Source organism: Phyllobates terribilis, unplaced genomic scaffold (assembly GCF_046119375.1).
Source record: "Phyllobates terribilis strain yellow unplaced genomic scaffold, ASM4611937v1 Scaffold_11__3_contigs__length_659146591, whole genome shotgun sequence".
Classification (NCBI taxonomy): domain Eukaryota; kingdom Metazoa; phylum Chordata; class Amphibia; order Anura; family Dendrobatidae; genus Phyllobates; species Phyllobates terribilis.
Window position 1 is genome coordinate 413,874,139 of NW_027362771.1, and position 25,836 is coordinate 413,899,974.

Sequence of the window (25,836 nt, forward strand, 5' to 3'; positions counted from 1 at the left end):
TCACCATTGTGGTTTTTTAATATTTTGAAGAGGGTCTTTGTAGGAATATAAGGGACACCAACGTGGAGCAGGGGTGCCACGAAGTACACATTAGGGTACCAACCTCCGCTGTCAGGAAGGGAGAGAAATTAGGGACGAAATAGGGACAGTATTAATCTGTACTTCTTCCTGTCGGCATAAGATCTGAATCTGATGTCCCATTTTTTGAAGATTTTTTTGAGGATTATTGTTGTTCGTGTATGGATTTCTTCAGTCCTTTTTAGATTTAATTAATAAAAGTTATTTTTTAGGGGCGCTTTTTCCTCTGGTTGAAGTGGAGGAGAGATACCCTGAACCACATGTGCATGAGTTGCATATACTGCTATTGCTACATACTGTTTACTAGCCAAAAATAACCCATTAATGTCAGTCAAATGACCTGTAGGGTCTATTGGAATGTCTACACTGACAAACAAATGGAAAAGCACAGTTAGAAACTTCAGGCTTCAAATTGTGCAGATTTTGAAGAAGATTTTCAGGCCTTTATCAGACCTGTGTAAGGGGCCTTTCTCAAGGATCGGTTGTCAATTCTTCTTACACTTCCTTATGTATTTCTTGGTGTCTCTTACTTAAAGAGGCTGTCCACTACTTTTACATTGATTACCTATCTTTAGAATGGGTCATCAATGTCTGATCGGACATCCGCCACCCCTGCCCATCAGCTGTTATCGATGGCACTGGCTGGAAGAATTTACTTGCGGAGCTGGCCGTCTATAACAGCTGATCGGCAGCGGTTCTGGGTGTTGGAACCAGACATTGATGATCTACCTTAAGGACAGGCCATCAATCTAAAAGTAGTGGACAACTTTTACTTTAACTAGTTCTTCACCAGGTCCCCTCTTCCTGACCAGGCAAATGCTCATGTTTTATAGTACTCTTGCTTTAAATAGCTCTAAAAAAAAATTCTCATTCATTCGGTTATTCAAAGAATTTTTACCTTTTTTTTTGCACTACATGAGCCTAATTTTTGTGTCATTTTTATATTCCTTTTTTTTGTTATAATGGAAAATAGGAAATGTTATTTTTTATACTTAGTGTACTTTACAACAGAGGACAGCTAAAAACATTTTAAACTGTTCGCTCCTCTATATAATTTATTTTTATATATTGAACATATTTTTTTCAGTGGGGTGTGTGGCTAGAAACAGTGATTCAGACTTTCAGAGTCTAAGTTTTATTTATACTTTTTTCACTTTCTTTTTTGTTATTTATGTTTCATTTATTTTACACACTGTGCCCTCTATAAGGTCTTAAAAAGACAGTTGGGTAGGCATTTTAACATATTAGTATATTCTTTTCATTGCAGATTTTCCCTGTAACCGGGGCTAGTACATTAGCACTAGTTACAGGGGAATTTCAGCCTCCTGGCTGTACATCTGAGCTGACTGGGTCTCCAAGGGCTCAGCAGCTCTCTCCCTACACCCTTTAATCACGTGCTTACTGGGCCAATAGGAGGTAGCATGGTCAGTGCTACTGCTTCCTAACCTGTATACACAAGTGCTGGTTCAGTGCTGTGTATACAGAGATCAAGAAGGTAAATAGGGTATTAAACCGTGTTTATCTTCTGTATGGGGAGTCTGGCTGTATGTAACCCCTGCACCTAATGTAGTTATGTTCCCGGTCTGACTGCTTTGCCACTCTGCAATCATGAAAATTGTATCCCAAAATCCAATGTGAAAATAAGGATCCATTTACAACGACCGACTGGCAGCACTAAATCACAGTAGATCGGTTTTGATTTTCATTGTTCATTGGGTGATTGTCAACCTGTTTAAACTGCAAGATCATAGTGAAACGAGCGTTTTTTAAAAATATAATTCACGATTACCTTTTAGCGTAAATACAGCTTTACTAAACTCTCTTTTTTTTTCTAACTTTTGTCCAGCATGAAAAGTTAGAAAACTTATTACATTACTTTATTAGCGGAATTTGGAAGCTACTCACATGCAATGTTTTTTTTCAGGAATGAAGACAAATCCTCTAATAAAGTGATTTACAAAGTTTCATAACTTACCATGCTGGCCAAAATTATAAAAAAAAAAAATGTATATTAGTTACTTCTGCAATCTGTATGTCTGATGATGGTCTGAAAAGGCAGACCAAAACATTACCCATTGGAATGACGACATATTAAAATCTTCTTTAAAATCCACATAACTGGAGTGCTGTTTCTTCATTAGCTATATTTTGGAGTGGTATCTAAGCCGTGAACCCAAAAAAGAGGAGTGTCGTGTATCCTAGTCCCATAATAAATGACAAGATATTGCAAACCCGGAGAATTTTTTTTAAATCAGCTATTTAATTTTTTAAACAAGGAGTTCCATAGCCATGAAAAATAGGAGGTCTATTTCACTTTTCTGCTACATATTTTCCTCCCTCTTGAAGCTGATAATATGCAGTCAGTAACATGTTGATCCAGTTCACTTAAGTCAAACGTCAGTCGAAATGTTTTCAATAAAAAGCAGCCGAACATTGATTTCAGAGTTTTCTCATTTACAGCTGGTTAAGTTAAAGTTAAAACAGCTGTCCAGTGAAAACAAGCTATGATATAGCTTACTGATAGGTGACCGCTTACTAATCGGTGGGTGTCCGACTGCTGGGACGTGCGCCAAATCGGCAGAATGGGGAATTTTAGTCCTCAACAGTGCATTTCTATCCCCATTACATAACAGAGTGGCAGGTCGGATGCCCAACCACTGCTCCATTCACTTTCCTTGGAGCTGCTAGAAAAAGCCAAGCTCAGTGCTTGGCGGTCCCATAGGGCATGAATATATCAGCGGTTAGGCATGCACATTGCTGCTCCTAACGGGAATAAAAGTTCACCGTTCTGATATTTGGTAAGGGTTCTAGCAGTTTGACCCACACCGATTTATAAGTCATCATCACACAACCTGTGTTCCGGGAATCTGTCCGTAACATCAGCCCTAGGCAAACGGAGATACAGCAGTATAGAGCAGTGTAAAACATTTCTCCACTATCTGGTGCTCCCCTGCTCCGAAATCTGTTTTATGTGTATGCAAAGTAGCTTTATAAGTGCACTGGTGGACTATCACTGCACTTGAAGTCTATGGCCATGTTCTCATGTTCATTATTTGGTCAGTATTTTACATCAGTATTTGTAAGATAAAACCAGGAGTGAAGATAGCTTACACCACAGAAGTGGTGATGTGTTTCTATTATACTTTCCCTCTGATTGCTCCACTCCTGGTTTCGGCTTACAAATACTGATGTAAAATACTGACCAAATACTGAAGGTGTGAACGTGGCCTATTGCTCCACCTTGCTAATCCCTGTTGGCACTGCCTCTGCTTCTTGATTGACAGTGGAGACGAGACAGAGTTACATAATGTTACCTCTGCACTCCATGGTCAGTCAAGCAAAAAGGAGCCGAGGACTGTTAATGCACTTAAACGCCAGCCAGAGCATTTGCAAAGCTTATTTGCATATGAATAAAAGGTGTATTTCAGAACAAGGGCTAGCAGTGAAACAGGTATGCCCTATCCTACAGTACCTCTGATTACCTAGGGCAAATTTTATGGACAGATTCCCTTTATACTGATTATGCTGTAAGCAGCCCCAGATGCATGGACAGAGTTATAACTATGATTTCACCATTTCACAACTAATAAGTGACTAACTTTTTGCACAATACATGACTAGTACCCTGGGGACTGGTAAATGCTAGAAGTCAATCATTTTGTGAGATTCACACATTTTCAAACCCAAGACTTCATTTTAACCTATTCTCTTACTTACCATCAAATTCTGCTAGCCTGGAAATATCCTCTCCAATGTCAGCAGTTACTGGCAGAGCTTGTCGAACTTTCAGATTAGTCTCTCTGAAAAATATGCAATGGTATACAATCTGTCATATTAACCCCAGTATTAATCGTCTCATCCACCTGTACTTCATAACATTGTAATAACACAACGCTGGCGTGTAGCCACGAGGAGTGACACTGATTCGCAGCAGTTACACACCAGCATTAACAATACCATTCTACCAAGATATAGAGGGAGATTTTGTCATAAACATTGCCATTAGAGGTGCCTTGAGTTGATTTATGCTTTGGAGCTGTCATTCCACACATATACAAAGACTGGTTTGTTAGTGTTCGGTGCGCAGGCTATAATTACAACGAGGAAGCATGTATTTCATAAAAGGGATTTTTGTAGTTCAACTGTATTTCAATGAAATATCATGCATTTCCTTAAAGGGTTTGTCTACTTCTTTACACACTTTCTTGATAAGACCAAGGTGGTTCAAAAGTTGTAAATAACAAAAAAAAAAAAAAAAAAAGACATTCACCTTTTGCTTCCAGCTTTCTCTTCCGCTATGGGGCATCACATGACCACTGCAGCCAATGACATTGCATCTGAGCAGGAAGAACTGGAGTTCACTGTCAATCACTGACAGCGGGATTTAACACATGGCAGCCGGAAGGGCATTCATTCCGGCCATTGGCATACCAGTCATATGATCGTGGGGCTTCAATGAGTTGTCATGACAGCCGGGGGTGCATGTCATTACGATCCTCCTGTGAACGACGGCCTGCGGCTGACGTTCATAGGAAATCTTGATTTTTACTATAGTGCTGAAGCATTGCTAGTCTATAGCACAAGCGACCAGACAATTGCAGCTTCAAGAAAAAAAAATAAAGCGCAAAAACAGGAAATTGCAAGGTCATGAAGGGGATAAAAGAGTGTTCCATTTAAAAACTTGTACATAAAAGTGCTTGGGCGGTGTCTGAAGAGGGATCGTTAACAGCTCATTTCAACAGCTAAACCAATGTATACCCAAAGGAAGAAATTGACTTAGCTATTGAAATTAGAGTTCAGCCAGACCCCTCTGCAAAAAGAAATGGTCACACAGCGGATACAGAAAACGCTCTACACATCTCTCACACACATATACACACACACACACACACACACACAAACATACATATAGTCATCATGGCACCCTTGACATTGTTCCAGAAAATGTATTTCTCCCAGAAAATTATTGCAATTATACATGTTTTGTTATACACGTTTATTTCCTCTGTGTGTGTTGAAACAACACAAAGAAAGAGAAAAAAGAAAAATTGGACATAATTTCACACAAAACCTCAAAAATGGTCTGGACAAAATTGTTGGCACCTTCCCAAGATTTTGGGTAAACAACTTTGTTTCAAGCATGTGATGCTCATTCAAACTCACCTGTGGCAAGTAACAGGTGTGGGCAATATAAAAATCACACCTGAAACCAGATAAAAAGAGAAGTGACTAAATCTTTGAATTGTGTGTCTGTGTGTGCCACACTAAGTATGGAGGGCAGAAAGAGGTGAAGAGAACTGTTTGAGGACTTGAGAACCAAAATTTTTAAAAACTATCAACAATCTCAAGGTTACAAGTCCGTCTCCAGAGCTCCTGATGTTCCTTTGTCCACAGTGCACATCATAATCAAGAAGTTTACAAAGCATAGGACTGTAGCTAATCTCCCTGGACGTGGATGGCAGAAAAAAAATTGATGAAAGGCTGTAATGCATGATAGTCCATATGGTGGATAAGCAACTCCAATCAAGTTCCAAAGAAATTCAAGCTGTCCTGCAGGTTAAGGGTGCATCAGTGTAAGCATGAAACATCCGTCGACATCTGAATGAAATGAAACGCCTTGGAAGGAGAACCAGGAGGACCCCACGGCTGACACAGAGATACAGCTCTGGCAAAAATTAAGAGACCACTGAACAGTTTTCTATTGGAAAGCATGGAAAGACTGGCGGAAAGCATGCCAAGAAACATGAAAGCTGTGATTAAAAATCATGGTTAGTCCACCAAATATGGATTTCTGAACTGTTCCTGAGTTAAAACATGAGTAATTTGAGGTCTGAAAAGCACTGTTTCTTTTTTAGTATTTTGACGCTTTATCATTTGCTGCAAATAAATACAACATTTTTAGCTTTGAATTTTGGAGACATGTTGTCAGTAGTTTATAGACTAAAACAACAATGTACATTTTACTCAAAAATATACTTAGAAAGAGAAAAATCAGAGAAACGGAAAATTTTGCAGTGGTCTCTTAATTTTTGCCAGAGCTGGATATAAAAGCTAGCTCGCAGTGTGTCAAAATGTATGTGAGTAAGCCAAAATCCTTCTGGGAAAAGCGTCCTGTGGACAGATGAGACCATGAGCTTTTAGGTAAAGCACATGTCATGGGGATGCCGTGACAGAGTGGGGCCAGATGATCGTGGCGTCTGGTTACATGTACATCTGCGCTTGTTAGAACTGCTTCACCTTCTTATTAGCAGTTCAGGTTTTCCTTGCTCTGTTCTTGCAAGGGTTTATTAGTCCTGTTTGTCTCCTGAAGCTCTCCATCCTGAGTTGTCTCAGCTGTTCTGAGTTCATCACTTCCCTCTGGTTTAAGTACTCTTCTCTAAGCTTCAATTGTTGCCAGTGACAGTTTGTAACTACCTGGTTTTGAGCTGGAGGAGTGAGCTGAGAAAGGAGCAGGCGTTTGGAGTTGTTTCAGGAGATATCTGCGTGTAATTGGTTTATGTGTGGGTCTCCCAGTCTCCATTCCCATTTGGTTTGCCTCACCCTCTCATTCCCTATTTTTCCACTCGATTGTTTGAGAGTGTTTATTTCATTTGGATGATTGGCGAATTTCTTTTATCCCTGTCTGTTTCTCCTATGTGTCTTTACAGTAAAGCAGACTAGCGTTCCTGCTGTCCTACTCACTAAGCAAGGTGGTACTTAGGGTTAGACAGGGAAAGGAATGTGATCGCAGCATGGGGAGACAGTACTCGTCTAGGAACGCTAGGGAGCTCTCAGAGTGGTGCAGGGCACATATCAAGGGTGCCCTTTATATCCTTCGCTAGTGGCAGATCTTCCTCACCCTCCTATTTCGCTGTGCGCCGCCTTGCTCTGGATAGAAGAGTGACAGCACATCATTCTGTTTACAGAAAATGGAATGAGGACTACAAGGAAAAGAACACAGTACCTAGAATCAAATATGATGGAGGTTCAAAGATGTTTTGGGGTTGTTTTGCTGCCTCTGGCACTGGGTACTTGACTGTGTGCAAGGCATCATGAAATCTGAAGATTACCAAAGGATTTGGGGCCGCAGTGTAGTGCCCAGTGTCAGAAAGCTGGGTTTGCTTCCTAGGTCATGGGTTTTCCAGTGGGACAATGACCCCAAACATACTTCAATAAGAACCCAGAAATAGATGGAAACAAAACGCTGGAGAGTTCGCCAGCAATGAGCCCGGATCTACATCCCACTGAACACCTGTGGAGAGATCTTAAAACTGCTGTTGGGAGAAGGCGCCCTTCAAATATGAGACCTGGAGCAGTTTGCAAAAGAAAAGTGGTCCAAAATTCCAGTTGAGAGGTATAAGGAGCTTGGTGATGGTTATAGGAAGCGATTGATTGCAGTTATTTATTCCAAAGGGTATGCAACCAAATATTAAGTTGAGGGTGTCAATACTTTCGGCCATGACTGTATAATCTATCTATCTATCTAGCGCCAACTCCAAAAATCTGGACGAACACCATTATATAAAAAAATATTATTTTTTATTGATACATGATAAAAAACTAAAAACATGGGATAATAAATAGAAGAGACCTCAGGGATAACAATAAATTTCCCAGAATAATAGTGGGTATAGCGTATGTCTGACTACATGAATTTCCTTAAAACATATATAATATTACACAAATGACATAATAAAGGCAGTTCAATGATAGAATGTATAAATCAATGGTAAAATACCAAGTAAGTATATAATCAAAAGAAGTGCTAAAGATATAGCTGTCAGACAGAAATAAATATAAACATGCTGACAAAGGAAATAAATAAATGAATAAATACCATGAAGTATTCCTTGAAAAAGCCATCCGGCGAAACGGCGTTGGAGGTGTTGGGGTCCTGACTACATGGTATTTATTCATTTATTTATTTCCTTTGAGCAACTATTACAACAAAGAATAAATATATAAATATGTTCAGAGACCTATTCCTTTACAGTATAAGGCAGCGGTGGCAGTTTAGAGACGCACAACGAAGTGACAGGATTCCTTTAATTAATTTAATAACAACTTACTTAATAACAATAAATGCTTAAATAAATTTAAAAAAAAATGACGTGAAATGATTTTATTGTAAGCAATAGAAACACCATCTATATGCAAAATAAGAAGAAAAACGCGGCTGTCAGTAATGTAATTAAACTTTACTAGCTGTTTTGATGTCCTAATTGCATCATCATTCATTCATTGATACTTTGGTGTTTACAATGGAAATATACTAAATCCACCTGACATTAGCTACAGTTGATTACGTATGATGTAGCACACAAATAAATACTTACAATTGTTACTGAAATGTTAAACAAGATTCATAACTAAATATGAAATCAATTACAAGGTTGACTATAACTCCTACATAAAAGCCAAGAAAAAAGGGCTGTGGTGACAGTCAACTGATCATGTGGAAATGTAGAAGCCTTACAAAACCGAGCTGGAAATGTACAGCACTCAGATTTTTGTAACTTTTAAAGAGCTTAAAAACAAACATACTAATTTGGATTGAGTAAAACCCAACTATTCAAAATACGTACGGTAGGTGCCCTTTCATTTTAATCAATCTTTCATATAGTAAGGACATGCTCATTCATGCTCAGTTTCACACAGATTTCGGCGCAGATTCCTCATTTAAGACCAGGTGAATTTTGCCTGCAATGCATGTGAATGGGGTTTAAGTAATTTTCACTCAGATTTTCGGGTTCCCCTACAGAAATAAGTACAACGCTACATATTTCTGCTTGGAAAAGCTGAAGATTAGCAAAATTAATTAACAACCAGACAGAAAATGTTAAATGGAATCTGTCACCACCTTTGACCTATCTAAGCTATTAATATGGGCATGCAGGTTAAAGACTGCTGAGGACAGTGATCCCTGTATATCTCATAGCAGATGCCTTGTTGTGGATAAATCACCTGTTATCACTTTATATAAATGACCTCTTCCAGGCTCTGGGGAGGATGCTGCTTGGGTGAATGCTGGTTCGGCTAACAGCTATTCTTTCTGGCGCTCCTACATATGTAGCTCTAACGACAGTGCATGTGTTGTCAATACAGAAGGTGAAATCTGACATCCCTAGTGGTGGCTTATTTTCCTCCAAATCAAAGGAATTTGAATTGCAACATGTCCGATTCTTTACCCAAACATCTACAAAGTGAGATTGAGACAGTACAGTGTTTGTACAGTGTACTAAAGCTCTGTTCACACTGCCACTTGTCTCCGTTTTCCCAGCACTCTGCTGCTCATGTATAGTCTGCTGCAGCATTATTTCCTAAGTGAAAACTAGAGCAGTTGTGTTACAATGAGGAAAAATAAATTGTGATTTTAAAGTACAGCAGAGAAAACAAAGGGCGCAACAAAAAAAACACTTACCCATCAAGTTCAGCTGTTTCCACGTAGCAAAGTCCATGTGGCTCACTACTGGACAGAAGCAGCATGTCGGCCTGTTGAATGGAGAGAATAATATTTATTGGTTTGAAAATTGCGATATCCAATCTGCGATTATATGGGCAGCACGGGGGCTCAGTGGTTAACTCTGTTGCTTTGCAGCACTGGGGTCTTGGGTTCAAATCCCACCAAGGACAACATCTGCAAGGAGTTTATATGTTCTCCCTGTGTTTGTGTGGGTTTCCTCAGAGTTCTCTGGTTTCCTCCCACACTCCAAAGACAAACTGATAGGGAATCTAGATTGTGAGCCCCAATGGGGACAGTGCTGATAATGTCTGTAAAGCGCTGTCGAGTGTGATGTAAGTGAGTAAAATAAATAAATACTGCAATCTACCCAGTCAATGAGACTGCGACTTTTATCACTGTCAGCAGAACATGGGTGGCAAAAAGCAGCGCAGACTGCCTGGCATGATTCATAGTGTGAACAGTGGTCAATTACATTTCACAGTGATCGCACCTTCTATATAATGAAGACAATGTTCCCATAACAGAATGAGAAGAGAAAATACGAAGCAAGTGCTGGAATGGGAATTGTCACATGAAACCAATGATTACAGCAAATGTCTATTGTGTAACTAGCAGCTAATAGTAAACCTATGACCAGATTATAAGAAAATCCCCTCAACTCAAGGAGCCATTAAAGGGAACCTATCAGCAGGTTTTTCTATATAATATGAGGGCAGCGTGAGGTAGGGACTGAGACCCAGATTTCAGGGATGTGTCACTAATTAGGCTGTGTGCTGTTCTTTCCATACAATGCATGTTTTATCACCAGGAGATTATTATTGTCCATACTACAGCTCAAGTGAGCCCTGGTCCGACACCTTCCTCTGATAAGCAGCTCGCTGTCCATAGACAATGTACACAGGAAGCTGTGGTGTGGACGTGGTTAGCTTTCTGAGCTCTGCTACATCTCAAAACTCTGCATCTAGTAAACTAAGTGATACATCGCTGGAATCAGGGTCTCTTTTCCTACATTATGCTGCTCTCAGATGAGGTAGCAAAAACCTGGTGCCAGATTCCCTTTAATAACAACATGATGTCTCCTGACTGCTCATTTTCACCCTCTTGTCTGGATAATATACAGTATCTGAATCTGGACATTAATGGGGTTGGTACTTTTTTCAATGTATGTTAATGATGATCATATGGCACTTACGAATATAAACTGTGCCTCCGTTCCTTAGATTATTGAAACCATGCCCTATTGCTTAGCCAGTCTTTATGCCATTGGATAGAGCTGCTGTCCATATGATGATGCTGATTGAGGAGCATGTAATTGGACATGTTTTTCAGCCTCCTACATAGCATCACCATGAAATCAAAGTAGCCCAAGTGCATAGGTGGAGGCTGAATGGATTATCTGGTCACATTGTATGGAGAGCAACAAAGTCATGGCTGTTCAAGGCTCACTGATGTGGAGGAGTGCCAAATGCTAGCTTGTCTGGTCCAATCTCACAAACAAGGAACGTATCACAAGTTTATGAAAAAGTATTGTTAACAGAAAGGTGTCATAACACACAGTGCATTTCCGACTTTGTGTGTATGGGGTTGTGCCCAGGCAGCAATGGAAGAAGGTGGTCTGGAATGATAAATCATGCTTTCTTTTACTGCATGTAACATCTGTGTAGTCAGTTGGATCCTAGTAATTTGAGAACTTTCTATCAGTAATGTTTTTTTTCTTTTCAGTATAAAAAAAGACGACAGAAATGAAAAAAATTAAGAAAACTGAGCATATGAAACCGTTATGCAAACAGCCTATCTTCCCTGCGTTTTAGAACCATTACACGGAGGACCCGGTCTAAAATCATTGATCGATTTTGCTGCACAACACTACTGCCACCTTTTGGCAGTAACATGGTATTACAAGCAGATCTGTTGTAACAATGACTCTCTAATACAAGCCATTAGGATCATTTTTGGTAATAAGGCTTTTTTATTTAGTATCCTGTTTTGGTTATAAATCAGACTAATCTTGTATTCTTTGTAGAACATTAGGCATCCCAAAAAAAGAAAAAAAAACCTGTGTGCACACACTGGATTTATTTGAGCTTTTTCTGTTTTTATGTAACGAGAGAGAATAAAATAGCTTTCCATAACTTTAGACAGACAATCATTGGCACGTCATCTGAAATATCCATGGTCATTTAGACCCGAAAAAACATTGGAATTAAAAATAAAACAGTAACAAAAAAGATACACCTTAGAATATACTTTTAGATAGTTAAAGTGTAGCGCGCAGGTGCTAATTGTGCCTATTCAAACACCTCCAAACAGCAGTTTTAATGGATACACCTAGTTTACTCCTACTAGCTCGTTTGTGTTGTATACTATGGGGAATAACGGCCCAAGTCACTTAAAGGGAATCTGTCACCAGGTTTTTGCTACCTCATGAGAGCAGCATTTTTCACTTCGTTTACTGGGTGCAACAATTGTGACACAGAGTTTTTAGATGTAGCTTGTAGCAGAGGTCAGAAAGCTAACCCCACCCACACCACAGCTTTCTGTTTACATTATCTATTGGCAGTGAGCTGCTTATCATTAGGGGGCGTGGTCATACCAGGGCTCATGTCCACTGTGGTCCGGGCAGTGATAATCTCCTGGTGATAAATGCTTCACTGTATAGAATCAACAGCACATAGACTAATAAGGGACACATCCCAGAAATCTGTGTCTCATCCCCTACCTTATGCTATACTTAGATTACACAGCAAAAACCTGCTGACAGAATCCCTTTAACTTGGAGAATCTGATAATGGTTGCTTTAAAAATGTTATTGTGTACTTCAGCTTCCTATAACTCACCGGAATTTATTAAAAAGGTCCAGTTTCACAAGAAAAACATTTTTTTCTTTTTAGCAAAGGACTTTTTGATTCAGAAAGTTCTGCACTAGAATGGTTTTACTTGTGAACCTGGAAGAACGCTTCAAATCAGCATCAAGTAAAATCTTAGGACACACAGAAATAAATGAAAGTATGACTTACAACCACAAACTGATTGTTCTCCAGCCTGATGATATCGCCCGCTTTTACATTCATCCACTTCTCATTCTGCAGTCTGTTAAAGACAAAGAGAAATAAAAAAGGCATAATTGATTTCGTCTCAGAGAATTCCTGCTGCCATTTTCAATCAGCCTGAAGCCTCAGTAATTCTGTAACAAAAGGAACATGAGCAGTCAAGATGTAAAAGCATGACATTCCCGGCTGGCTCACTAATATGATACCATGGAAAGAAAATTGGTGAACAAAGTGCAAACGAGGATGAATTTCCTGCCCATACAGCCATACAAACAATTTGTTTAGGACTACTTCCAAAAAATCCCTACACAAGAACCAAATTTAACTTTAGAGGGGAAAAAGCAAAGTTAGCTCAAACATTTTTTTTCTTATTGGAAACAGCACAGAACTAAAGAAAGCTTCGGGCCTCGTAGTTTAACCGCTTACTGACTTCTTATCATTTCATGTTCCTTTACGATAAATTAAAAAGCTATTCCGTCGAAATTCACCATACACTGGTATAAATGGAGGTAGGTCATGTTTCAATGCACTAAAGTACCTGATTAGAAGCAATTATTTATTGCACTGTAAGGATTTTACTTATCGCAAGAGAATCCATGGCAGAAACCTACCATATACCGTATATCTGGTGGATTTGCACAAGAATTAACCTCCTTGTACTTCAATGGGGCTAATTTATTACTTTTCTGTACAAAGAAAGAAAATGCTTATTGTTTTGGCATAGGAATTTTTCTAGAACGTGAATAAAGAATAAAATACCCAATTCACTTGCATTAAAGGATTTGTTATGGGAAATCTCTTTTACTTAAATGCATGTATTTTTGGCAAAAAAAAAAAGATCATTCTTACAGTTAAGTTTCAAAAAATGTTGTATAATTTGCCTTCTATAGCCTCTGTATATTGCATGGTCACTGGCAGCAGAATGTGCTAAAGAATTACCGTACTCTCATCAAAGTTTTTATCATCTTAATATATTGCAGTCATAATATTATAGAGCACTGTGCACTTACAATTGCTCAGTTTGCCCTTCTAGCCAACTAATTCTTCTGTTTTCCATTAGGTCTATGACATCATATGATTGAAAACCGATTGGGTGAATCCTTCTAAGCTCTATGTAGAAACAGGAAGACTCTTTTCTCCACATGAGTCATCATTAGAACTACAATTCTACATTGCCACAAAGTCAAAATGAATTTGTGCCTAAAAACCTCATTAAATCCTTAAATAACTGAACAGGACCTTAAAAAGGGGTTTTCCAGGGAATAACAATTGTAATTTTTTTATTTATTTTTTTTTTTTTTTAGAAACAAGGGGAAAAAAACTACTTTACAAATTATGAAGCCTTTTCTGTCTTTCTGCCCCCTTATCAGAGAACAGGACTTTCTTCAGTTACGACATTGTAGATCTAAAAATAACTCATTGTTCCCGAATGCAGGAGTCTAGACCCAACCTCCCCCCATGCAGCAGCATAGCCATACACCTCCAGAGCAACATGATATGTTCTAATACATATATATATATTACACACACTTTTACATATTCCTTTATTAAATAAGATTGCATGACATTTAGGAATATGCCAATACATCTATGGCGAGAACATGGAAGGAACAATGAACGCAAATAGTTCCAGCATGCATCAGGGTGGACATGGGGTCTCATTGCTCACTGAAAAATTGTCTCCCTGAAATCTTCCATATGAAAACAGAGCTCATGAATGTACACATGCATTTATATTGCATTGCCTGTGCATGTTAGAAGCGATCCGAAATATTTATTCAACTGTTAAATATACCCTGCACAATCAACATATTGATTTACTAGATGATTTGGCCACAGCGTGGAAGACGGAGCCTTTTATATCAATCCAAGTACACGTTGTCCTGGAAAACTTTCAGCACAAGTATTTTATTGTGAGCGCTCATGTGTTGCTGCACATCATCTTAAGGTTAGTCTGCTGGCAATATTATCACCTCTCTTTACTAGAAAATGAGTCCGATAGCTCTGCTACTATTACATTTCTTTTCATCTTTATACCTAGACCAAAGATGGTAATTTATTTTGTATGATTCATCTCTGTTTGTAGCACCTGAAAATAGATCAGTACAATCTTGTTTTAGATCACAAAGTAAATCATACAAAATAAAAGGGATTGGCCATTTTATGTCTTTTAAAGGGAATCTGTCAGCAGGATTTCACACCGTAAACCATTTATATATGCATGTGGCTCTTTCAAAGGCAAGTCCAGCAATACCTTTACATGGCCAGTCCGTTCCTCCATTACTGAGAAATCAGCGTTTGAATTAATATGCAAATAAGGCTGAAAGCTGTATGTATATCTGAAGCCTATGTCACTCCAGCTCTATTCCTCGCCTGACAGACCCTATGCTGCATGTTTTTAGGCAAAGGAGAAGTCAGTCATGCAGGAGGAGGAGACACTGGGTGAGGAATAGAGCTGGAGTGACAGAGGCTTCAGATCTACCATATTCCTGCAGTCTCATTTGCATATCAAGTCAATCGCTGATTTTTCTCAGTAACAGATGAAAGGACTGGTCATGTAAAGGTATGGTTGGACTTGACTGTGAAAGAGCTACATGTGCATATAAATAGTTTGGGGTGTGAAATCCTGCTGACTCATTTCACAAAGAATTATTGATTTCCCCCCTGTACTTGTGTACAGTCTTCTTCACCGACTGCAGATTACTCCTGTTCTCAAAATGGCAGCTGAAGGAGGAGCATGTGACCAGTCCTGTCCATCAGCTTCCTCCAATTGTAAAACTCCTTTCCCATGTGTAGTGTCTTCCAGTTGGAGGAGGCTAGTAGACAAGTCTTGTCACATGCTCCTCCATCAGCAGCCATTTTGAGAGCAGGAAACTTGTGTAGAACTTTCTAATACTTATATATTATTAAGAGCCACAAAATCATGTCTCCTCAACACTCTGGTTACACAACATTATTCTCTATGCCATTTAGTAAGTAGAACTATTTTTTTTTGTTTTGTCCATGATTAGATATTTCCTAGAGATTATTACTGATCCGCCCATGTTGTGCCCAACTAAGCCATATCAATGCACAACATCCAACCTCCTCCAGTGTTTAGCCAACCATAAGGCAGCAGTACCAAGTGCCTGGTACAGATCATGTACCTGTTTGAACCAGGGATAACTCGCTCAGATAACTCACATTTTTGTTCATGTTACATTGTGTACCCTCCATTCTGTAGGAGTTGAACCAAGCAGATGGCAATCTGACCTAAAGCTGAGCTAAACTAGGAAATAAATGCAATTTTATATAGTACACATTACTGATGATGACATGGCTAAAGCAGTATAGTGAGGAAGATGTTTCATGAATCGCTCTGCAGCAAATTCTTTAGACATCTGAAGAACATTCCCAACGATTGTCAGCTCTCTGTATTAAGACCACCCTTATACCCCCTTGCATAGATCTTCCTGCTCTATAGTATGCTGCGCACACATAGGGGAGCATGTTCAAAGTGGCTTCAATTCAGGCAAAATTAGTATATGTAAAAGTAAAATTTTAAATAAAATGTCTGATTGTAATCGGTAACTCCTGGCATATCTGAGTCTTTACTGAAAAGAAGGAAACGCCAAATGTATGTACCGACCTCCCAAGCAGTTTCTTGCCAACTACACATCGAGCACAGTGATCAAAAACACAAGGATAATAGGATCTATGTAAGAAAGTACGAATGCACCTTTATGCAATAGAAGAGACGTCTGCGTGTGGTCTTTGGCACAGGAGACAATATAACAATGTGCTTCAGTTCTACACTAGGCAGTCCTCCATCTGTTTATGAATCAATGGCTTTCACTAGACAAAATAATGATATTTTGATAGCGTTTGGGAATAAAACGGTTCAGTACCTTTTAAGGAGACCAATTTATATAGTTTAGCTGCTCAGCCCAAACAATAAATCTCCAGCTAGTCAGGTCATGCATTCAAAGCAATAGCTCTGCATTGTTCTTGCTATATAATACTAATGCGTAGAAGTTTTTTTTGGTGCAACTGTAATAATTTTGTCACTCTCGTCTACTTATCCAAGTTTGCTTACTTATCAGAGAGTTTTATCCCCTGAAGTCACATGATTGAGGTGAAAACTTTTTCCTACACGGTTGTTTTGACAGCAAAATACTGAAGAAACATGATATAACTGTTACTCACCTGGCCCACCATGAGTGCCGGGCCTGGCTCCCTTCTACTAATGCCCACCTTCCTTTACAATAGTCCACATTGGGTTTCTTAGGTAACCCAGCAAACTCCTCTAACAATATCGCCCCAGATCTTTTAAGGCCGGCTGTGGCAATGGTTAAATGCTTAGGTATTATTTACTTATTTTCATATGACTTCTTATATAGAGCAATCATATTCCACAGCCCCCTACGGATATTATCATTATTAAAGGGGTTGTCTGGTTCAAATAAATAAGTCTGCAGTCACTCTGTGTGACCGCAGATTCATAAATCCCCCCAGCGCAGGCAATGTGCGTTGTGGGGATTTGCCAGTTTCTGAGCCGGGACCAGAGGGTACGTATCATACATACTCCCGGCCAGAGCCTGTTCAGTGGGCGCGGCCTCACTCCATATATTTGTATACATACTCCTCGGACACGCCCACTTGACGGCTGCGTCACTAGTTGGGGCATGGCCTCGCTCAATACAAGTGTATGGAGAGATGCCACACCCACTAGTAGGGCTCTGGCCGAGAGTATGTATAACTCATATGTACCTGCCAGTCCCGGCTCAGAAACCGGTGAATCCTCGCAGCGCAGGGGGGATTCATAAGTCTGCAGTCACACAGAGTGGACCGGACAACCTCTTTAAGTATTACGTAGCAATGTCCACAGTTGCATCAAGCATGTCAGTAATTTGCTGCTGATTCACTTCTCACAACTGTTCAAAGTCCTGTTCACACCTAGTCTCTGCAATCAAGGTAACGCATCTTTTCAAGTGTGCTACCAGACTACATTTATCTCTCTGTTACATTGCTGCTATTAACTGTCGTTGTGCTGGAAGATACCAGACTGCATTCCTGTGATTAAGTGGAAGATACTACACTGTGTTCCAAATTATTATGCAAATAATATTTTCTCAGATTTTCCCAAATTACCTATATGAATTGCAGTAATTGTAATTTTCCAGTCAAATAACTATTAGAGTACAATTCAAAGGTTTTTGTACAAACTGCCTATGATAACAGTGTATTTTAAAAGAAATAAAAAACTCAAACTGCAATCAAAATGCATGTTCCAAATTATTATGCACAGCAGAGTTTTCAACCTTTTCATTTTAATAAAGAACAAAAAATGGTCATTTTTGAAATTATAAGCATTAGCAGGTTATTACAAACTGAAATCAAACAGTTTTCAACTCAAAACTTTATTCTAGGTGATGTTACATTTGCACATAGGACCCCTTGTTCGAAAGGAGCTTCTGAACTCTCTCGTCCATTGAATTTGTCAGGTTTTGGATGGTTTCTGCTTCAATTGTTTTGCATGAGGACAGAGTACCCTCCCAGAGCTGTTGCTGAGATGTGAACTGCCTCCCGCCATCATAGACAATCCTTTTGATGATGCTCCAGAGGTTCTCAATGGGGTTGAGGTCAGGGGAGCATGGGTGCCACACCATAAGTTTGTCCCCTTTTATGCTCATAGCAGCCAGAGATGAAGATGTGTTATATGCAGCATGAGACGGGGCATTATCATGCATGAAATGATCTCGATGGTCCAGATGGATGGAGTGGAGGATGGCTGGTTGATGGAGACCCCATGCAAACACGGCTACGGCGCTAACAAGGAGGAGGTGGAGTAATGTTTTGGGCTGGAATCATGGGGAGAGAGATTGTCGGCCCTTTTAGGATCCCTGAAGGGGTAAAGATGAACTCCATAATGTATGTTGAGTTTCTCAAACAGCACTTCCTTCCATGGTTCAAGAAGAAGAACTGTGCATTCCGCAGCAAGATCATTTTCATGCATGATAATGCCCCGTCTCATGCTGCACATAACACATCTGCATCTCTGGCTGCTATGGGCATAAAAGGGGACAAACTTATGGTGTGGCACCCATGCTCCCCTGACCTCAACCCCATTGAGAACCTCTGGAGCATCATCAAAAGGAGTGTCTATGATGGCTGGAGGCAGTTCACATCTAAGCAACAGCTCTGGGAGGGTATTCTGTCCTCATGCAAAACAATTAAAGCAGAAACCATCCAAAACCTGACAAATTCAATGGACGAGAGAGTTCAGAAGCTCCTTTCGAACAAGGGGTCCTATATGCAAATGTAACATCACCTAGAATAAAGTTTTGAGTTGAAAACTGTTTGATTTCAGTTTGTAATAACCTGCTAATGCTTATAATTTCAAAAATGACCATTTTTTTGTTCTTTATTAAAATGAAAGGTTGAAAACTCTGCTGTGCATAATAATTTGGAACATGCATTTTGAGTGCAGTTTGAGTTTTTTATTTTTTTAAAAATATACTGTTATCATAGGCAGTTTGTACAAAAACCTTTCAATTGTACTCTAATAGTTATTTGACTGGAAAATTAAAATGACTGCAATTTATATAGGTAATTTGGGAAAATCTGAGAAAATATTATTTGCATAATAATTTGGAACACAGTGTACAGTCAGTCACTGTTCCCATGTACGGTATATATATTGCCCTGCTTCAGCTGTACTACTTGCTCCACTTGTTTGTATGACATCTTGAATACTTAGCTGATCCACGTGTTTTCGACCAAGATCCACTCTAGTGCACCATCACCTCCAAGTCTGTGTTGCTCACCCAGACGTAAAGTCCAGAGAATCCTTCTCACCAGGTGAGCCCTTATCAGCGACACACAAAAAGCTTGCAAGAGAAAACTAATGTGGCTTTCTTTGTGGGAGTGGGAGGAAAAAACATGTAACATAGGAATAAAGTTAATTTCCCCCGGCAGTGGGGCTCTGAGAATGCTAGTAACCTGCTAATGGAGCTTTGAGAGTCCCGTTCTCAAATCCCGTGCTTGTATTGTACTGCAAATTGAAAAACATATATCCACTTAGCTCAAATTTTGCCGATTAAGTTATATTGGTTATTTTTTATTATAAATCTAAAAACAAAAACTGGTCCCTATGATTACATTAGAATTTTATTTTAGTGCTGCCTCTCCGCCGCTGCTCCGGTCTTTCTTATTGCTGTGGCCAATTGCAGGGATCAGTGTCTTATGCTATCGACACAGGTACAGCCACTGAGTCCACTGATTGACTAAAGCAGTCATGAGCGCTGTTGTCCTTATGTCACCGCAGCAGACTGGCAAAGAGCACATAGCGAACTCTATGTAGCGACGGACGTTGCGTTTCCCACAGCGTTACCAGCAACTCCATATCACCGTTCTCCACACAATCCACCCCATAAAGTATAAATTACTTTCTTCTCTGCGTGGTGCCAAAAATTGTGGAATTTAGCTGAATATGAAAGAGACATAATTCATATTCCATATCTGAAAGATAAGGCATCAGTACTGGGCAATGTATGAATAAACAAAACTACAAATATATTAACAAAAAAACAGCAAAATCTCAGCAAAATGACGTGCCGATCAACCAAGCTTCGAAAGAAAAAAAAATCAAAAGAACTGTAAAGCTCAGGAAGGAAATACATTATTAATCATTGTTTTGGCAATACCACATGGGAGAGATTGGCCACTATAGTTATCGGGAGGAGTCTCATTACGGCTTTTTGGGAAGGGAAGAAAGAGCCACGCACAACAGATTTGTGGCAAAGGCATTGGGAAATTATTGTAGCGTGTCTAAGTTCAGCTATATTGAAATCCATATTTAATCAGAAATTAATTTAAGAAAACACAAAAAAAGAAGGAGCAAACACTATAAGTGCCTTCAGTGCAGTCCAAGCTATAATCATTTCATGCTCAAAACCCCTGGTGTGAGAACTCTTAGAAAAGACCTCTGCATCAGTAATATGTGAGCGCACAAGCCAAGGATTTAAGCGGAGATTGTTTTATCTAAGGCCAGGTTAGTACCTCAGATCATATGGCAGTTATAAAAACCACATACTTCACCCAAAATGCTCACAAATAATGCTCAATGGAATCCACATTGGTTTTGTAGAGGACTGCACCTTTATATTTGGAGCAATAATCTGGGCCACTAGCAGAGAGACACAATAAAGATTGTGATATTAATTTTGTTTTCATTAACCGTTATGATATTTCTCTAAAAAGGTCAGGCTCTAATATTTTCATACATTCCGAGGAAATGACTATTAAGAGCCTTTGCACCAAGTCTGATAATGTCACGCATCGCTCGCAGGTTTACTTGTCTTGATCACTGATGGGGTTTTTGGATATTGTCTTTTTCACATGACTATTTCCAAGGCTGCACATCCTGAAAGCATTAATGCCCCTAATTGTTCACCGTTTTCAGATCCCAGTTGCATAAGTAAGGTAATATTAAATGTTCAAAAGGTTGGTCATTCATTTCGCAATATTTTGCACAATAATTTTAAAATGTTTCAAAACAGCAATCAAGATGGTATAAAGGATAATGAGTAAAGAATGACTGAAGAATTATTTTCAGAGATTTTTAATATCTTTGAATAGAAGGAACTCATGCACAAAAAAAAAGCCCAAATGGTTTTGTTCCTACAGGGGTGGAATTCTGTGTCCGAAAAAGTTGCTGCATATTAAAGTAGCGTCATGTGTATGAGATATCCAGAGTGCAATCTGACAGGTGCTAACATGCCCAGCATGTCAATTTATGCTGAGGATTTCTCATTTTGCAATACAAAGGATTAATGAGCGGCTTAAGAGGTTTTCTCCTTTCATCTTTTTTAAAAAAAAAAAATTCTTGTCTTAAAGCACTACTCCAGTACTTTTTTTTTAAAATTCAGCGCTGAAGTGGTGCCACTAATCTAAGTTTTCTGGAGAGGTGCCAATGAAGAAGATGGCAGCTGGTAAATATGTTACTGGGTGCAGGGAACTAAGATTAGTTGTACCACTCCAGCACTTCAACAAAAAACAAGCAAAAAAAACCTCTGGAGTGGTGCTTTGGTAAAAATAACAAACTCATAAAGTACTCACCCTCCCCGGGTCCAGCAAAGTGTCTCTGCAGCTGCTCCAGTGATTGCGTGATTTGATCTAGATTTCATAAACCAAAGGTAAGATACTCAGAAGGGGCCCATAAACATGTATACCAAAATAAAAAAAACCTTTAAAAATTCTACTTCATTAGATATATTAAAAAATTCCCAATATAGCACGACACAAATGAACAAACAATTTTTTGTTCATTCATTTGTGTGGTGCTATATTGGGATTTTTTTTTAATATATCTAATAAAGTAGAATTTTTAAAGGGGGTTTTGATTTAGATTTCTTTTTGTTCATTCACTATTAATTAATGCAAACTATTGACACTTCAATTTTTGAAAGCATTCTTACTATGTAGCAGGTTTTCCACACCTGCCCAAATCTTTTGCACAGTACTGTGTATGTAAAGCATATATAGTTTTTAATCACTTAAAAGGTCTGTGTGACTGCAGACTTGTGAATCCTCCCAGTGCACAGTGCGCTGCGGGGATTCTTCAAGAACGGCAGTCAAGTATGCGGTACGCATATTACTGGTCAGAACCTGACTAGTGAGCGCGGCCTCACTCAATACAAGTGTATTGAGCAAGGTCATGCCCACTGAATGGGTTCTGCCCGGTAGTACAGTACAGACCAAAAGTTTGGACACACCTTCTCATTTAAAGATTTTTCTGTATTTTCATGACTTTGAAAATTGTACATTCACACTGAAGGCATCAAAACTATGAATTAACACATGTGGAATTATATACTTAACAAAAAAGTGTGAAACAACTGAAAATATGTCTTATATTCTAGGTTCTTCAAAGTAGCCACCTTTTGCTTTGATGACTGCTTTGCACACTCTTGGCATTCTCTTGATGAGCTTCAAGAGGTAGTCACCGGAAATGGTTTTCACTTCACAGGTGTGCCCTGTCAGGTTTAATAAGTGGGATTTCTTGCCTTATAAATGGGGTTGGTACAATCAGTTGTGTTGTGCAGAAGTCTGGTGGATACACAGCTGATAGTCCTACTGAATAGACTGTTAGAATTTGTATTATGGCAAGAAAAAAGCAGCTAAGTAAAGAAAAACGAGTGGCCATCATTACTTTAAGAAATGAAGGTCAGTCAGTCCGAAAAATTGGGCAAACTTTAAATGTGTCCCCAAGTGCAGTTGCAAAAACCATCAAGCGCTACAAAGAAACTGGCTCACATGAGGACCGCCCCAGGAAAGGAAGACCAAGAGTCACCTCCGCTTCTGAGGATAAGTTTATCCGAGTCACCAGCCTCAGAAATCGCAGGTTAACAGTTAACAGCAGACACATCTCTACAACAACTGTTAAGAGGAGACTTTGCGCAGCAGGCCTTCATGGTAAAATAGCTGCTAGGAAACCACTGGTAAGGACAGGCAACAAGCAGAAGAGACAAGTTTGGGCTACAGAACACAAGGAATGGACATTAGACCAGTGGAAATCTGTGCTTTGGTCTGATGAGTCCAAATTTGAGATCTTTGGTTCCAACCACCGTGTCTTTGTGCGACGCAGAAAAGGTGAACGGATGGACTCTACATGCCTGGTTCCCACCGTGAAGCATGGAGGAGGAGGTGTGATGGTGTGGGGGTGCTTTGCTGGTGACACTGTTGGGGATTTATTCAAAATTGAAGGCATACTGAACCAGCATGGCTACCACAGCATCTTGCAGCGGCATGCTATTCCATCCGGTTTGCGTTTAGTTGGACCATCATTTATTTTTCAACAGGACAATGACCCCAAACACACCTCCAGGCTGTGTAAGGGCTATTTGACCAAGCAGGAGAGTGATGGGGTGCTACGCCAGATGACCTGGCCTCCACAGTCACCAGACCTGAACCCAGTCGAGATGGTTTGGGGTGAGCTGGACCGCAGAGTGAAGGCAAAAGGGCCAACAAGTGCTAAGCATCTCTGGGAACTCCTTCAAGATTGTTGGAAGACCATTTCCGGCGACTACCTCTTGAAGCTCATCAAGAGAATGCCAAGAGTGTGAAAGCAGTCATCAAAGCAAAAGGTGGCTACTTTGAAGAACCTAGAATATAAGACATATTTTCAGTTGTTTCACACTTTTTTGTTAAGTATATAATTCCACATGTGTTAATTCATAGTTTTGATGCCTTCAGTGTAAATGTACAATTTTCATAGTCACGAAAATACAGAAAAATCTTTAAATGAGAAGGTGTGTCCAAACTTTTGGTCTGTACTGTAGGTCCTCTAAGGGCTGTATGAAACTGGCTCAGGAGCAGAGCCCACTTCATAAGCAGCAGATGCCGGCTGTGCTGCATAGCCAAAAACTGCCTGCAACTGTATCATTCGGAGTTTGCTCCTGTAATTGAAGTTTATCCATTTAAATGTCGCTGAATGGGGATTGCAGGAAGCAGCCATGGCAGCCAACAAGTGTAGCGTAAGCAAGCGAACAATTGCAGGTTCAGATCCCCTAAGGGTACTAAAAAAGTAAGATTAAAAAAAATGTTTTAATAAAATAAAAATGTGTAAAAACCTTAAAAGCACACCCTTTCCCCCACTCAAAAATAGAAAAGTTAGAAAACTTAAAAAAAAAAAAAAGTTTTATATTGTTATGACTAAAAGTTTGAGCTAAAAAAATATTAACTAATTTAAACCGTATCTTAAGGCTGCGTGCCCACTATGCGTTTTTTAATCGTTTTTGCCGCGGAATTTCCGCAGCGAAAACGCTTAAAAAAAGCTTGGTAATACGTGCCCCATGGTCCCCAATGATAATCCGCATGTGCTGTGCACGTGCTGCGGAAATTTCCGCTGCGGATTATTATTGCGGAAAAATACACAGCATATCTATTAATTTTGCAGACACGCAGCGTAACTGCCGCCGTTGACTTGCATTGAAACACATAATATCCGTGTCAGCAAATTTGCACATATGGATATTATGCGATTGCATGTGCGGATGGTGCCCGGGTTTGGAGAAGAGGAGACTCTCCTCCAGACCCAGGTACCATAGAACCTGTTAAAAAAATAATTTAAAGTAAAAAATAAAGATTATACTTACCTTCCGATGGCCCCCAGTGTTATCTACGCTCCGTCTGGTCTGTTGTATGGGTCACGGTGGTGCGAAAGGACCTGCCATGATGTAATTTAGTCATGTGACAGGTCACGCGACCGCTGACATGACTCAATGAAGTCACTGCAGGTCCTTTCACACCACCGCGACCCATACAACAAACCAGACGGAGCGGAGAAAACATCGGGGGCCATCAAAAGGTAAGTATAATCTTTATTTTTTACCATTTTTATTCTTTTTTTTAACTATTAACTTGGTCACACTATATAAATCCATGCCGGTTGCATAGATTTATATAGTGTGACCAAGTTGTCAAGCACTTTCCAAGTGATGCTAAAATCACTTGGAAAGCGCTTGACAACCCGCATGCGGAAATGCAAGTGAAGAACGCTTCACATCCGCATGTCCCTGGAAGGAAAAACGCATGTACAATCCGCATGTACAATTCGCATGCGTTTTTCCTGCCAGGGAGAAGCGGAAAAAATCTGCAGCATTTCAGCATCGTGGGCACTTAGCCTAAACGTGAAAAAGAAAAAAGAAATTGAAATCATAGTATCATTTGGGATCCCACTGTTTCCCTTTGTATCAGTTTTGCTGCGGATTGGTTTTAGGCAATTTATTCTGTTTCTAAAAAAAAGGAACAGATGTCTGGTATTTCAGAATACACATGAGAAAGTAGACTATAATATTACATTCACAATTTCCAAGCAACTTTTTTTCCCCAACATGTTGCACATATCTTTGCACTTTGGATTCGTTCTGTTGCCGTTTATAATCATTGTGTTAAATGTGTTGTTACATGGGACTGCAGGTTTCATATACTTTGTCTGTACTCAAGGAGTTATCACTGTGACAAATCCAACTGGAGGTGACATCTACTGCATTGTCTGTACTCAGAGTTATCACTGTGCTATCTGTGGTGTTACATAGGACTGCAGGTAACATTTACTACATTATCTGTATGGAGTTATCACTGTTATCTGCGTTGGTACATAGGACTGCAGGTAGCATCTACTACATTATCTGTAATCAGTTATCACTGTTATTTGTGGTGTTACATGGGACTGCAGGTATCATCTACTAAATTATCTGTACTCAGTTATTACTCTGTTATCTG

At 39.5% G+C, this 25,836-nt stretch overlaps 1 protein-coding gene across 1 annotated transcript in view; it reads right to left on the bottom strand.

Annotated features, from left to right (window-relative positions):
• ATP8B4 (ATPase phospholipid transporting 8B4 (putative)) overlaps positions 1-25,836 on the bottom strand; it is a 336,358-nt gene that overhangs the window by 161,503 nt on the left and 149,019 nt on the right. The window contains 3 exon segments of the mRNA XM_073653088.1: positions 3,796-3,878; positions 9,479-9,549; positions 12,538-12,610. Of these exon segments, the coding sequence (XP_073509189.1) occupies positions 3,796-3,878; positions 9,479-9,549; positions 12,538-12,610 (227 nt within the window).